Genomic DNA, 16,177 nt, shown 5'->3' with positions numbered 1-16,177 from the left:
CAAAAAGAAACAAAAGGCATTCACATTGGCAAGGAAGAAGTCAAACTTTCACTCTTTGCAGATGACATGATACTTTATGTAGAAACCCCAAAAGATTCCACCAAAAAATTCTTAGGACTACTGCATGAATTCAGCTACGTCACAGGATATAAAATCGACACACAGAAATCTGTTGCATTTCTATACATCAATAGCAAAGCAGCAGAAAAAGAAATCAAGAAATCGATCCCATTTGCAATTGCACCCAAAACAAGAAGATACCTAGGAATAAACGTAACTAAAGAAGTAAAAGAGCTATACCCTGAAAACTATAGAACAGAACACTTATGAAAGAAATTGAAGAGGACACAAAGAAATGGAAAAGTATTCCATGTTCATGGATTGGAAGAACATTGCTAAAATAACTATACTACCCAAAGAAATATACACTTTTAATGCAATCTCTATTAAAATACCACCAGCATTTTTCACAGAGCTAGAAAAAACAATCCTAAATTTTATATGGAACCACAAAAGACCCCAAATAGCCAAAGCAATACTGAAAAAGAAAAACAAATTTGGAGGCATGATTCCAGATTTCAAGCTATATTACAAAGCTATAGTCATCAAGACAGTATGGTACTGGCACAAAAGCAGACATATAGATCAAAGGGACAGAACAGAAAACCAAGAAATGGACCCACAGCTATATGGTCAACTAATCTTTGACAAAGTGGAAAAGAATATCCAATGTAAACAAGTCTCCTTAACAAATGGTGTTGGGAAAACTGGATAACAACATGCAGAAGAATGAAACTGGACCACTTTCTTACACAATACTGAAAAATAAGATAAATGAAAGACCTAAATGTGAGACAGAAAGCCATCAAAATCCTAGAGGAAAACACAGGCAGCAACCTCTTTGGCCACAGCCAAAGCAACTTCTTACTAGGCACATTACCAAAGGCAGGGGAAACAAAAAACATGAACTATTAGGACTTCATCAAGATTAAAAGCTTTTGCATAGCAAAGGACACAATCAACAAAACTAAAAGGCAGCCTACAGAATGGAAGAAGATATTTGCAAAGGACATATCAGATAAAGGGTTAGGATCTAAAATCTATAAAGAATTTATCAAATTCAGCACCCCAAAAAACAAATAATCCAGTGAAGAAATGGGCAAAGAACATGAATAGGCCCTTTTCCAAAGAAGACATCCAGAGGACTAACAGATACATGAAAAGATGCTCAACATCATTCGTCAGCGAAATACAAATCAAAACCACAATGAGATACCACTTCATACCTGTCAGAATGGCTAAAATTAACAAACAAGTGTTGGTGAGGATGCAGAGAAAGGGGAACCTTCTTGCACTGATGGTGGGAATGTAAACTCTGGAGAACATTATGGACATTTCTCAAAAAACTGAAAGTATGACTACCCTAAGATCCAGCAATGGCACTATTAGGTATTTACCCAAAGGATATAAAAATACAGATTCAAAAGGGTACATGCACCCCACTGTTTACAGCGGCATTATCAACAATAGCCAACCTATGGAGAGAGCCCAAAAGTCCATCAACTGATGATTGGATAAAGAAGATGTGGTGTATACATTCATTCATATATGTTGTACATGTATATGAATGTATATATATTCATTCATATATATAATGAAATATTCAGCTATCAAAAAGAATGAAGTCTTGTCATTTGGAATGATGTGGATAGAGCTAGGTTGTATTATGGTAAGCAAAATAAGTCATTTACAGAAAGACAAATACCATGTGATTTCACTAATATGTGGAATTTAAGAAACAACACAGATGAAATATGGAAAGTGGGGCAGGGGGTTGGGAAGAGGAGAGAGAAACATACTACAAGAGACTCCTAATGATGAAGAACAAACTGAGGGTTGATGGAGGAAGGTGCTAGGAGACTGGCTAGATGGCTGATGGGTATTGCAGAGGGCACTTGTGATGAGCACTGGGTGTTATATGTTAGTGATGAATCACTGAATTCTACTCCTGAAACCAATATTGCACTGTATGTTAATTAAATAAAATTTAAATTTAAAAAAATTGAATAAACTTACTAAGTTGCATGGTAAAATGACTGAAGAATTCTTTCTTGACTATTGCACTTAGTACTCCAGAAACAGGAGAGGCAAGAAAGTTAATCACTGAGTTTTGTCCTAGGCCCCAAACACCTGATAACAGTTAAGAAGAGCCAGATCCCAAACATGTTCAAGGACATTAGCTTCAAACAAATGCTGGCATCAGTACCCTTATCTTTGGTAATTTATGGAATAGCACTTATTGTTCACCTGACAATTGCCTTTGGCTGGACCCTACCCTGGATTTCTGGGGGAACATGCACCCTAGATTCTTTTTTTTTGTTTTTCAATTTTTTTTTTTTTTTACCGTTTTTATTTATGAGACAGAGAGAGACAGAACATGAATGGGGGAGGGGCAGAGAGAGAGAGACACACAGAATCGGAAGCAGGCTCCAGACTCTGAGCCATCAGCCCAGAGCCCGACGTGGAGCTGGAAATCACGGACCTCGAGATCATGACCTGAGCTGAAGTCGGACGCTTAACCAACTGAACCACCCAGGCGCCCCCCTAGATTCTCTTCTAATATAAACCCTTAGCAATGGTAAGACTCATTCTTCTCTCCTTTCCAAGTCTCCCAGTCTGCTGTTATCTGTCACTCACACTATCCAATAAATTCTGTTTTCACTTTCTCCAGCTCACATTTGATTTCTATCCTGCATAAAGCCAAGGACCCTCTTGGCTGGTCGTGTGGGACCCTCCCCTAGGTCCTCGTGTGGCATCCACATGGCTCCTGAAACAGAATGCTACGGGCACCAGTGACAGTCACAACAAAGTTTATTGCAATGAGAGGCAAGGCCGACCAATCGGTACCGACATTCTTGATCAGAGTGCGGCCTCGAACAGCCCGGGTACAGTTTTTATAGCCGACCACATCGTCTTATCATCACCTGGGAACAGAACAAAGAAATAGTTCCCAGATGGGGGTGGAAATAGTTCAGACCTTCTGCCATTAAGCCACAACCAGTTGACCTCCTTGACCCTGCCTCCAGCTCCATTTTTTCAAAGTTCTCAACATGCCCTTGCCCCAATCCAATCAAACACTAATCCAGTTGATTTTCCTTGAACTTTCTTTCCCTTGATTGATAGGACAAGGCTGTTATCTCTTAACCTATAGTGTCAAAACAAAGCTGTTATTTCTCAAGGCTACAGGTTAGCCCTACACTACAATTTAACCCTTACACTCAGACTCAGTCGGCCTGCATCGTTAAGAATGTTGTTTGGCTTTCTGCCTGCCTGGGACAGGGAGATTGTCAGTTCTTTCGCCAGCTTTCACTAGCTAGAGTAACACTAAATCTTGTAAGGATATAACTTTTACACACTCTTAGAGAAAGCCTCTTGGGTCCATGAGGTTGTTTAATACTGCTAAAAATATTTATTGTGTGTCCCTGCTGAAAACTGAAAAGACATTTGAAAGGATTTAATAATTCTATACTCAGAAATTTGACTAAGTTCAAAGCTGATATTCAGAGCCTGATAAAATGTTTAGGTCTTTGCCCCTGAGCTAAGTGTACACAGAGAAAAAAACAGACATTCTCATAGGTAGATGGGTGTGTCAGCCCTTTGATATCATCTAGGCAGCAATCAAATTCTTTCAGGAATTAAAAATAACTCCTCATTTTACAAATCTAGCCTTTACAGGACCAAGGATGTGGTTCCAGTAACAACTCAAGGACTATCAATCCTTTTACTGGAACCCAAACCTCCCATATTTCTTTCAAATAGTTTGTGTAAAAAATCTGCACTCCTCCTTCTAGAAGGAGCTTGATTTTTTTTTTTTTTCCATGTGCCTTTGGAATGTAAGTTTTCAATGTTCTACCTGGTCTTGTCTAGGAACTCTTATCTAGTCCACCTCTTTAAAATGTGAATTTCAGGGAGGTAATTCTTATCAAGAAAAAACAAAAGGGGGAAAGGCCATTTGGGACTTGACTTGCCAAAGAGAAATATAAAACTTAAATATCTTCTTTCTCCACAAATATTTTTTTTAACTTTTTAAACATTTATTTTTGAGAGACAAAGAGAGACAGAGTAAGTGGGGGAGGGGCAGAGAGAGAAGGAAACACAGAATCCGAAGCAGACTCCAGGTTGAGCAAGCTGTCAGCACAGAGCCCAACACCAGGCTTGAGCCCACAAACCGTGAGATCATGACCTGAGCCGAAGTTGGACACTTAACAACTGAGCCACCCAGGTGCCCCACTCCACAAATATTTTTAATAAGCTTTAGCCATCCAGAGAGATACCCTTAACTTACTTCATGTATTAGAAAAACTCAAACCCAACTTTTATAACTGGTGAATTTTGTAACTATTTCATGGCAGTTATTTTAAAATTGAAGCTATAAGTTCTATCTGTTCACATGTGTCTCCATGTGTTTATTGCAGGTAAGTGGGGTTTTCTACCTCTGGATGATACTGCTTTGTAAAAGAGCTCTATTTAGTTGATTTAAAGGCAAGTGCCAAGTGCTTGTAAGAATTGTGCATTCTAAAACTCTCAAAGATAGAAACTAACCCAAATGCTTCTCAAGTTCACATGATTTGGAAAGATATTTGATATAAAAGCTAGCTTAAGGTTGATGGTTTAATTAAAAGACATGTATTTAGAATTATCAACATTAAACATAAAGCAATTGAAGTTTACTAGCCAAAGAAGTTTGTATTAACTCTTACAAGATCTTCAAGAAAAAAAATAATAGCTTAGGATAATGGCTGAATTTTTCTACTGTTTATTGAAGTTTCTGTGGGTAATCTAAACATAATTTTTAAAGACAAGTAAATTAAATAGAGGTAAGATAGAAGTTTATAAATGAACTTTTAAGCAATATTTATGTCTACTTCTAGTTTTCCCAATTTCTTTTTGATAACTGAAAAGCTTAAAGTTTTGCTTAGTTGGGTTAAATGAGGAATTAAGTTCGTTAAATATCTAGATAATTTCCAAATCAGACAAATACTAAATCTAGATTTATCCACTTTTAGCTTCTCATTACATAATCTAAATGACACTTAGATGTGTTAGTGCTATATTGAAAAACTGAAAAGCGCAAATGCTTTTAGAAATTATGAAGTGTATTCATAAAGTTTCAAATTTAAAGAATGCTGGTATAACAGTTCACAATTGCTTAATTCTTAAGCTTTCATTAGAAATTAAGGCTTCTAAGGGTTAAGAATTTTAACTAATATATGTAATTAAAGCTCCTAGAAATAATAAGGAAAACATCTCTATGCCAGGAAAGTAGGATGCATTTTTAGTACGAGAAGGTATGAAAAAAATGGATATGCATTTTTTATTGAGGGAGGAGAAAGTAATTTTGTTCCAAAGGGAATCTGGTTGCCTGAAAAGGAAAAAAAAAAAAAAAAAAAAAAAAAAGGACAAAATTGGAATGTAAAAAAGAAAGTTATAGAGGGGCACATGGATGGCTCTGTCGGTTAAGTGTCCGACTTCAGCTCAGGTCATGATCTCATGGTACGTGGGTTTGAACCCGGCTTTGGGCTCTGTGCTGACAGCTCAGAGACAGGAGTCTGCTTCAGATTCAGGGTCTTCCTCTCTCTCTCTCTCTCTGCTCCTTCCCCATTCATGTTCTGTCTCTTTCTCTCTCAAAAACAAACAAACATAAAAAAAAAAAAGAATAAAGCTATAAAAGGTCTATGGAAAAAGAATATTTGGAAAGAAAATTTTAATGTGTGGTCAAACTAAGAATATAATTAACTTATTTAAAAACGAATTTTAGTATCTAAAGCTGGTACAAAATTAAAATTTGGTTTCTCTCTTTTAACAGGACAAAGTGTTCTTGGACTTTTGGTCTGCTTTTGATAACAAATTATAAAAAGTTTTTTACTTTCCAAGTATTTTCATAAAATGTGATCCTTTTTAGGGAAGTGCTTTCAAACCCTTTAAAAATAAATATTTTTGGTAAAATTTCCCCAAATCAAGTACTATCTGAAGTCTTTTTGACCTGCAATAGTCCCAAGGATTTGTTAAACTAATCAGGCTTATTGGGTATGGAACTGACAAGGGAAACATTGCCAAATAAGTCACACTAAGCCTTTATTGTAGCTGAAAGACTGTGGCACATGTGGATGGAATCCATTCTGCTTTTGCCAAAGGAAAAAAAAAAGGCCCCTCATTGTTAGCCTTTTGCCATCCTGATGTCCTTGTAACATGGCATCAGTCTGCTCCTGAATTAGTCTGCTCCTGCTCAGAAATTAAGGTGGGCAAAAAAATGGCCTAAAAGCAAAGATCAGTGGGGCTATGGGAAACCCAAGACAGCTGCTTGTTTTTTTGTGTGTTTTTGTGTTTTTGACAAACCCCATTTTTTGGTTTTGGTACTCCTTCACCCACCACAGGGCATTTAAGATCATTCAAATTATGAATAGACATTATAGGGGGACTTCAATAATATTGTTAAAACAGTCTACCCAAACATGTCTGACTTATCAGGTCCATAATCCTAGAAAACCGTTTTTGTTCCCAGAGGCCTCAGACTTCCTCCCTCTGTACACCTTGAACACCTGCAGCTAGACTTCATTTAACCACCGCTTAGCGTGGATTATCAACATGTTCTTGCTATTGGATGTATGTCTTCTGTATGGGTTGAAGCCTTTCTCTCAAGTAAAGCTAATGCCCACATGGTAGAAAAGATACTGTTAGAAAATATGGGACATTCCTCCTATAATCTCCATTGACCAAGGTACCCACTTCACTGGGCAAATCCTATGAACCTTAACAAAAACCTTGTAACCCTCTTAGAAGTCTATCAGTATACAACCTTCTGTTGGTCCCTTGTTTCCTCATGCTAGTACGACCAGCCACTGTAGATTAGATGTCTTCTCTAACCTCCCTGGTACATTATATTCTCTGGAAAACATTTGATCCATGTTTGTAGCTGCTTACCAACAAGCAAATGATCTCCCTAAGACTGGAAGACCAGAAAAAGAACAAAGAGGATGACGGACTTAAAAACTGCAAACCTAAAGTTATAACCTGTGAATATCACAAAGAATTGAGAAAACAATGTCATGACCCGTGAATACCACACAGAAGGTCAACAGAGCTTCGAGAACTACAGAGCAGCAGCTGAGAGTAGAGCTAGTGCCTTAAATTTTGATCACACCTCTCAGTTCAGTGGAGAGTCTGATCCAAAGTGGGAGAATTGTTTAAAAATTCCAAAATGGCATTTCTTAGGCCAAGTTCCCAAACTAGGGTTCAATACATAATCTAATTGCAGTTTCAACCTCCCCCAGATACAGTCTTACCCAGTCAGTCAGAAATTTTCTGATGGGAACCAAGGAGTCTGCCATAGGGGCTCTCTCCTCCCCCAAAGGAAGATGAGATAACTTGCCTGATAAGACCTCCTGCTCTTCCCCTAAGGGAAAGTGACCTTACCCAGAACAATTTTTTTTTTTTTTTTTTTGGCTAATAACTTTCTTTCCCTACTCTCCTTCCTATAAAAAACTTCCATTTTGTACATCTCCTCTGAACTCTCCTCTACTTGCTGATGGGATGTTGCCCAATGCCTGAATCATTTAATGAAGTCCATAAGATCTTCCAATTTACTCATTTAAAAAAATTTTTAACAGTCTTCAATCATCAATAGTTTTGCCCTCTGATAAAAATACATAACACCATCTATGTAGAATTCTTGTCAAAAAATAAACCAAACCTTTATCTGATCAAACCTCTAAAGATAGGGGACAGAGAAACAGGTTAAGTGTTCCCACAGATACACAATCACCACAATTTGGAAACTATGAGAAAGTAGAACCAATTTTGTTAACAAGTCAAAATACAAAAAGATATAGGAAAGGTACAGGTAGATAAGGCAGGCAACTAATTACAATTAAGCTTTCTTAGATACCGATTTTTGAACACCGACAAGATATTTGATATTAAGAAGTTATATTACATTTTTAATCGTGACAGTAGCATTGTAGTCATATTTAAAATCAGTCTTCAGGTTTTCAAAATATGTATTGAAATATTTACAGATGAAATAATGTGAGGTTTTAGACTTATCATAAAACAATGCTGAGTTGAGGAAAGGAAAATGGGTTGGGTTAAAAAATGAAACCTAATTGGGGCACCTCGGTGGCTAGGTTAAGCTTCTGACCTCAGCTCAGGTCATGACCTCACAGTTTGTGGGATGGATCCCTGCTGTTATCACAGCGCCCACTTCGGATCCTCTGTCCCTCTTTCTGTCCCTCCCCTGCTTGCATTCTTTCTAATAAACGTTTTTAAAAAAATAAAACATAATTGCGCTGACATATAAGGGTTCATCACATTCTATTTCTGTCTATGTTTGAAATGTTAACACAGTTAAAAGAAATTTTAATCCAAATCAAAAAAAAAACAGTGATAAATGAAATTTTGTAAAGTTATACAACAGAACCCACTAATTATGGTTACTCAAAGAAGTAACATCACTGATATATTTCCCTCTCCTTTTGTTCAGCTGTGTATTATTACTACAACGAGCACAAGTTATTTATGTACTAAAAATTACTTGTGGACATTTTAAAAGGAACATATGTCTAAAAAAGCAGAAGTGAAAATCTAAAATTAACAATTTTGAGCTAAACTTTGTACAGTGGTTTTATAAATTTGAGGTATATATTTCCTGTAAGGCATCACTGATGACTTAGTAGTTCCAATGATTGGAGTTAGTGTCAAAAAAAAAAATCATTCAAGACACTGGTAAAGTATGCAAAATAGGTATTAAGAAATTACAAGGAAATAACCAACACCTAAATAGTCATCCTTATTCCCAAATTAGGTTGCATCCATCACACAAACAACTACACAAGCACCACACATAAACCATTTCCCTTTCTCTCACAATAAAAAGCACAGATGACTTAAGGAGCACTACCAAATATTTCAGCAGATAATTTTCAACTTACCTCTGCATTTTGTGTCACATGCATGAAAAATACTTGTGAGTAACTCTTCACAAGTCCTCTTAGTGCTGTAGGTTACATCTTTCTTGACATTATCGTTTCCTAGTTTCCATCCTATTAGGAGAAAGTTTGCAAATCCAGATGTTTTCTGTGCTATTTTGTTTTAATTTTAACAGAAGAGACAAATTTAAATAGCAGTGTACAATACTGGTTGACTTGCATAGACAAAGCAAAAATTGATCTTGAACGTTTCATTATCAATTAAAAGAAAAAACGAGTAAGTTGTGTTCAAATAGAAAAGAGAAAGAAGGATTTGAGTTTTTGCCTGTAATATTAAAGGCATTCTGTGAAAAAGTAGTGTAACACAAATAGAAATATTTTATTCTTAATGTTTATCTTGAGAGAGAGCAAGAGCAAGCAGGGAAAGGGCAGAGAGAAAGAGCAAGAGAGAAAGAATCCCAGGCTCTGATAGTGCAGAGCCCGCTGTGGGGCTTGAACTCATGAAACATGAGATCACAACTGGAGCTGAAACCAAGAGTTGGGCGCTTAACCGACTAAACCACCCAGGTGCCCCATAAGTAGAAATATTTAATATTTTTTTTAATGTTTATTTATTTTTGAGAGAGACAGCATGAGCAGGGGAGGGGCAGAGAGAGAGAGAGAGAGACAGAGAGACAGACAGACAGACAGACAGACAGAATATGAAGCAGGCTCCAGGCTCTGAGCTGCCAGCACAGAGCCTGATGCGGGGCCTGAACCCACAGACTCCAAGATCATGACCTGAGCCAAAATTGGTCGCTTAACCAACTGAGCCAGCCAGGCGCCCCTAAGTAGAAATATTTTAAAGACAAATAGAGGGAGAGCAAAAATTAGCTATACAGAAAACATGTCATCTTATATTATTTTGCTTTCTCACACCTAACATATATGGGATTCTGCAAGCAACTACTGAGTTCCTGAAATTTGCATTAAAATTGGCCTGCAAAATTTACATTCTCTTTTGGCTCACCTTACTGGTTCTACATGCTCTTATATGTTTTAGTCCTACACACACACACACACACACACACACACACACACACACACACTTAAAATGGTAGTTTTTAGCAAGGCATCTGGGAACTTTATGAATTTTAACTCCCCTATATCTATGTATTTCCATTGTAATGTTCTAATTTTTCCAGAGAAAGTTTGTTTTCAGGTCAGTAGAGAAATACCAATGATTATGATTATAAATACAATCTGAAATTTCTATCAGGTTTTAATTAAAAGCATAGAAAATACTTACGTTTCACATGCAAGATTTTCTTTTAAGAGAGGGGGAAAAAAAAGGGTAAGTCTTGCTAGAAGGTGGGAGAGTAGGATCCTGAGCTCACTTCCTCCCACAGACACAGCAAGGTGACAATTACAGTTGACCCTTGAACAACATGGGTCCACTTATATGTGGATTTTTAAAAATAGATATAGCACCAAAAAATATAGTACAATACTGTAAATGTATCTTCTCCTTATGATATCTTTAGTAACATTTTTCTCTAGCTTATTTTATTAGAAGAATATAGTATATGATACATATAACATACAAAATATACATTAATCAACCTTTTATGTTATTGGTAATGACCTGAGATACTGGCAGAGATCTTCCACAGCTAAAAGCATAAAAAGAAGGCCATCTTGAGAAGAGCAGGAGAGGGAGAGACACAGTAAAGAATCAAACCCCTGGTGTGGCACCAACCCATAATGAGGAGGTACAGGACAGGTGTGGAGTTCCTCCCTGAGAAGCTAGGGAATCAAGCCCCAAATCGGGCACCCTGGGTCCTAGGGACCTGTGTAGTGAAAACAATACTAAGTAGCAATACTTAGACAAAAATACTTAGACAAAATACACTTTAAAACAAAGCCTGTAACAAGAAACAAGGAAGGGTATTACTAATTAAAAAGGGATAAGTCCAACAAGAGAATATAACAATTATAAATATCTATTCTCCCAATATAGGGCACCTAAATACATAAAACAACTATTAATAGACAAAGGAAGACATTGATGGTAACACAGTAATAGCATGGGACTTTAGCACCTCACTTATCAATGGATAGGTCATCCATACAGAAAAGTAATAAGGAAACAGCTTTAAATGACACATTATACCAGATGGAGTTAACAGATACACAACATTCCATTCAAAAACAACAAAATACACATTCAAGTGCACATGGAATATTTTCCAAATTATATCTCATTAGGCCATGAAAGAAGTCCCAGTAAATTTAAGAAGACTGTATATCAAGTATATTTTTCAACCACAGAGCTATAAGTGTAGAAATCAATTACCAGGGGAAAAAAATGGAAAAAACGCAAATACTTGGAGACTAAACAACATGCTACTAACATCCTATGGGTCAATAAGGAAGTCAAAGAAGAAATCGAACAGTACCTGGAGACAAATGAAATTGGAAACACAATATCTTTGTTGGTTCAAAATCTTTGGGACTTAGCAAAAACAGTTCTAAGAAGGAAGTTTATGGCAATACAGGCCTACTTCAAGAAAGAAAAATGTCAAACAATCTAACTTTACACCTAAAGGAATTAGAAAAAAAAAAAAAAAAAAAAAAGCCCAAAGGTAGAAGAAAGGAAATAATAAAGAGGAGAGGGAAAATAAATGAAATAGAGACTGGAAAAAAAAAAAAAAAAACAATAGAAAAGATGAAACTAAGAGCTAAAATCTTTGAAAACATTAACAAAATTGATGAACTTTTAGCCAGACTTATCCAAAAAAAAAAAAAAAAGAGAGAAAGAAGACTCAGATAAAATCAGAAACAAAATAGAAGTTACATCTGATACCACAGAAATACAAAGAAATATAGGAGACTACTACAAAATATTATATACCAGCAAATTGAACAACCTAGAAAAAATAGATAAATTTCTAGAAACTTACAATCTTCCAAAACTGACAGGAAGAAATAGAAAATCTGAACAGACCACTTATTAATGAAATTGAGCCAGTAGTCAAAAGCTCCCAACAAACAAAAGTCCAGGAGCAGGTAGCTTCACAGTTGAATTCTACCAAACATAAAGATTTAATATCTATTCTTCTCATATTCCAAAAAAAATAAATAAATAAAGCTTCCAGTTCATTCTATGAGGCCAGTATTACCCTAACACCAAAATCAAAGACACTACAAAAAAGGAAACTACAGACTAACATTTTTGATGAACATAGATGCAAAATCCTCAACAAAATATTAGCAAAATGAAGTCAATAGTATGTTAAAAGGACCATTCACCACAATCAAGTGGGATTTATTTCATGGATGATTCTATATGCACCTATCAATCCACGTGATACACCACATTAACAAAATGAAGGATAAAAACCGTATGATTATTTCAATAGATGCAGGAAAAGCATTTGACAAAGTACAAAATCCATTCATGATAAAAACGTCAACAAAGTAGGGTTAGTAGGTTTAGAGGGAACATATCTCAACATAGTTAAGGCCTTATATGAAAAACCCACAGCTAACATTAGACTCAGTGGTGAAAAATTGAGTCTTAGAACTTTTCCTCTAAGATCAGGAACAAGACAAGGATGTCTATTCTCACCACTTTTATTCAATATAGTACTGGAAGTTCTAGCCACAGTCATCAGATAAGAAAAATAAAAGGCATTCAGATCGGTAAGGAAAAAAGTAAAACTGTCACTATTTCCAGATGACATCATACTATATACAGAAAACCCTAAAGACTACAGCAAAAACTCTTAGAAGTATAAATGAATTTAGTAAAGTCTCAGGATACAAAATCAACATACAGAAATCTGTTGCATTTCTATATACTAATACTAATAACAAAATAACAGAAAGAGAAATTAACAACCCAATTCACAGTTGTATCAAAAAAAAAAAAAAAATCCCTGGGAATAAATTTAACCAGAGGGGACATACCTGTAGTCTGAAAACTATAAGACATTGATCAAAGAAATTAAAAGCAATACCAATAAATGGAAAGATACACCATCCTCATGGATTATAAGAGTTAATATTGTTAAAATGTGCATACTACCCAATGAAATTCTGTAGATCTAGTGCAATCTCTCAAAATACTAATATTTTTCAAAGAACAAAAACAACAAATACTAAAATTTGTATGGAACCACAAAAGACCCCAAATAGTTCATGCAATCTTGAAAAAGAAGAACAAAGCTGGAGATAGCCCAATTCTAGATTTCAAACTATCCTACAAAAGCTACAATAATCAAACCAGTATGGTACTGGCACAAAAACAGACACAGAGATCAATAGGACAGAAATGAAAGCCCAGAAATAAACCCAGACTTATATGGTCAATTAATATATAAAAAAGAGATAATAATACATAATAGGAAAAAGATAATCTCTTCAAGAAATGATACTGGGAAAACTGGACAACTATATGCAAAAAAAAAAAAAAAAGAACTACAGCACTTCCTTACATTAGACACGAAAATAAACTTAAAGTGGATTAAGCATCAAATGTAAATGCTGAAACCATAAAAGTCCTAAAAGAAAACACAGGCAGTAAACACTTGGACACTGACCTTAGCAATATTTTTCTGAATCTTTCTCCTCAGGATATGGAAACAAAATCAGATGTAAAGTATTGGGACCATGGCAAACTAAAAAGCTTTTGCACAGCTTAGAAAACTATCAACAAATGAAAAGGCAACATATTGAATGGGAGAAGATATTTGCAAATGATATATCCAATAAGAAGTTAATATCCAAAATATGTAAATAACTGAACTCCAAAAAACCAAATAATCCAATTAAAAAATGGTGAGAGGAACTGTTCCCAAAGATGATTCCCATCAATATGGCCAATGGACTCATGAAAAGATGCTTGACATCACTAATCATCAGCGATATACAAATCGAAACCACAATGAGATGTCACCTCACATCAGTCAGAATGGCTGATATCAAAAAGTCAAGAATAACAATTGCTTGGGAGGATGTGCAGAAAAGGGAGCTCTCATGAGCTGTTGGTAGGATTATAAACTGACACAGCCACTATGGAAAATAGTATGGAGTTTCCTCAAAAAATTAAAAATGGAAATAACTAATAATTGCACTTCTGGGTATTTATGCAAAGAAAACAAAACATTAAGTTGAAAAGATATATGCACGCCTATGTTTATCGCAGCATTATTTACAATGGCCAAGATATGAAAGCAATGTAAGTGTCTTCTGATAAATGATAAAGGAGATGTGGTGTGTGGATATAATATATATATGTATATATATATGTATATGTGTGTGTGCGTGTGTGTATATGTGTGTGTGTGTATATATATATATCTACATATATATATGTATATATATATCCAATAGAATATTACTCAGCCATAAAAAAGAATAAAATATTGCCATTCAGGATAACACGGATGGACCTAGAAGGTATTATGTTAGGTGAACTAAGTCAAAGACAACACCCATATACTTTCACTTAAGTGCGGAATCTAAAAAACCAAATAGGGAGCACCTGGGTGACTCAGCTGGTTGAGTGACTCTTGATTTCGGCTCAGGTCATAATCTCAGACCTGAGTTAGAGCCTGGGTTAGAGCCTCTCATTGGTCTCTGTGCTGGCAGTGTGGAGCCTGCTTGGGATTCTCTCTCCCTCTCTTTGCCCCTCCTGCCCTCCCTCTTTCAAGATAATAAGCTTTAGAAAAAGTTAAAAAAAAAAAAAAAAGGAAATAGACTTAAAAAAATACAGAAAACAAATTAGTGATTGCCAGAGGGGAGATAGATGACAGGATAGGTGAAGTGGATTAAGAGGTACAAACTTTTAGTTCTAAAATAAATCATGGGGATGAAAAGTACAGCATAGGAAATATAGACAATAATATTGTAATAACTTTTCATGGTGACAGATGTTAACTACACTTATGAGGAGCATTTAATATATAATTGTTGAATCACTATGTTGTACATCTGAAATTAATAGGTCAACCATATATCAATTAAAACAAACTTTTTTAAAAAAATAATTAAAAAAAAAGAAAAAAAGAAAAGCATACTTTAAAACGGAAAGATGGATGCTTCCATCCAGGTTTTAATCATGTGGGTTGGGTAGCTCAGGTGTTCAGAAAGTGATATGCTTATTCCTTTATTGGAAGAACAAACATTAAAAGATGAATATTTACCAGCTTCGTTTAGAGATAAGTTTTTCCCCACTGAATCCTGAGAAGTAAAGCATTCAGAGCGCTTTTCAGAGGTTGAATCAAAGTCAAGTATTAAGGCACTTAAGTTATTTTCACTAGAATAGTTATTCAAATCCTTGTTAGAGAAGGGCTCCCCTTTCCTGGTCTGTGATACCAAAGATGTGTAATGCTGAGAGCTCTGTGATCTTGGCCTTGAGAGGTTTTCTGAACTTGTGAAGGGAACAGAGTGTGTTGCATTCTCAGGAGAGCCGAGAGGAGAAACGGTTAGGGTTCTTGGAGACGTTATTTGAGGATATGAAATGAAGGCATCGTCTTTCTCAGAATGTGAGAAACGGTTGTTGGGCCAGGGAATAGCAGCAGCCATTTTCGTCAGGACCTCTTCAAAATCTTTCTTGAAGTTAGTCTGTGGACCGTCAAAACGGCTAGATTGGTATTTGATAATCTGTTGAATCGGATCTGAAATCTCTTCTCTCTTTTGGATGGCTCTGATTTTTCTGCAAATGCTTTCCACTGGGTTATGTCGCTTGTCGGTTACCTTTCTTACAGAGGCCATTGTTGACCTTCCTCCAATTATGCAGATGAAGTGACTAAAGTGCAGGTAAAAGTAGACATGTTTTGTTTTGTTTTAAGTTAGCATTGTCCTAACAATAATTTAGCAGTGCTATTTATTCCTAAATCAGCTTTGGAGGGATTAAGATGTCTTTATGGAAAACAGTTCAAAGGTTCCTCAAAAAGTTAAAAATAGAACTGCCCTGCAATCCATCAATTACAGTACTGGGTATTCACCAAAGGATAGAAAAATACAGATTCAAAGGGGTACATGTACCCCGATGTTTACAGCAGCATTATCAAGGATAGCCAAACTATGGAAAGAGCCCAAATGTCCATCCACTGAAGAATGGATAAAGAAGATGTGGCAGATATTTATATAATAGATTACTCAGCCATCAAAAAGAATGAAATCTGGCCATTTGCAATAATGTGAAT

The 16,177-nt window shown here is 35.8% G+C and overlaps 1 protein-coding gene across 1 annotated transcript in view; it reads right to left on the bottom strand.

Annotated features, from left to right (window-relative positions):
* The window catches only part of IRAG2 (inositol 1,4,5-triphosphate receptor associated 2), a 129,345-nt gene extending 113,602 nt beyond the window's left edge, over positions 1 to 15,743 (bottom strand). Inside the window, exons 1-2 of the mRNA XM_042991966.1 lie at positions 15,173 to 15,743; positions 8,988 to 9,098 (exon numbers count right to left, since the gene is read on the bottom strand). Of these exons, the coding sequence (XP_042847900.1) occupies positions 8,988 to 9,098; positions 15,173 to 15,743 (682 nt within the window). The remainder of the gene's footprint in view (positions 1 to 8,987; positions 9,099 to 15,172) is intronic.
* Positions 15,744 to 16,177: the final 434 nt, after the last annotated feature.

The sequence above is a fragment of the Panthera tigris genome, chromosome B4, assembly GCF_018350195.1.
Source record: "Panthera tigris isolate Pti1 chromosome B4, P.tigris_Pti1_mat1.1, whole genome shotgun sequence".
Taxonomy (NCBI): Eukaryota; Metazoa; Chordata; class Mammalia; order Carnivora; family Felidae; genus Panthera; species Panthera tigris.
Note: the sequence above shows the minus strand (reverse complement) of the source record. Positions and strands in the feature narration are given on the sequence as shown.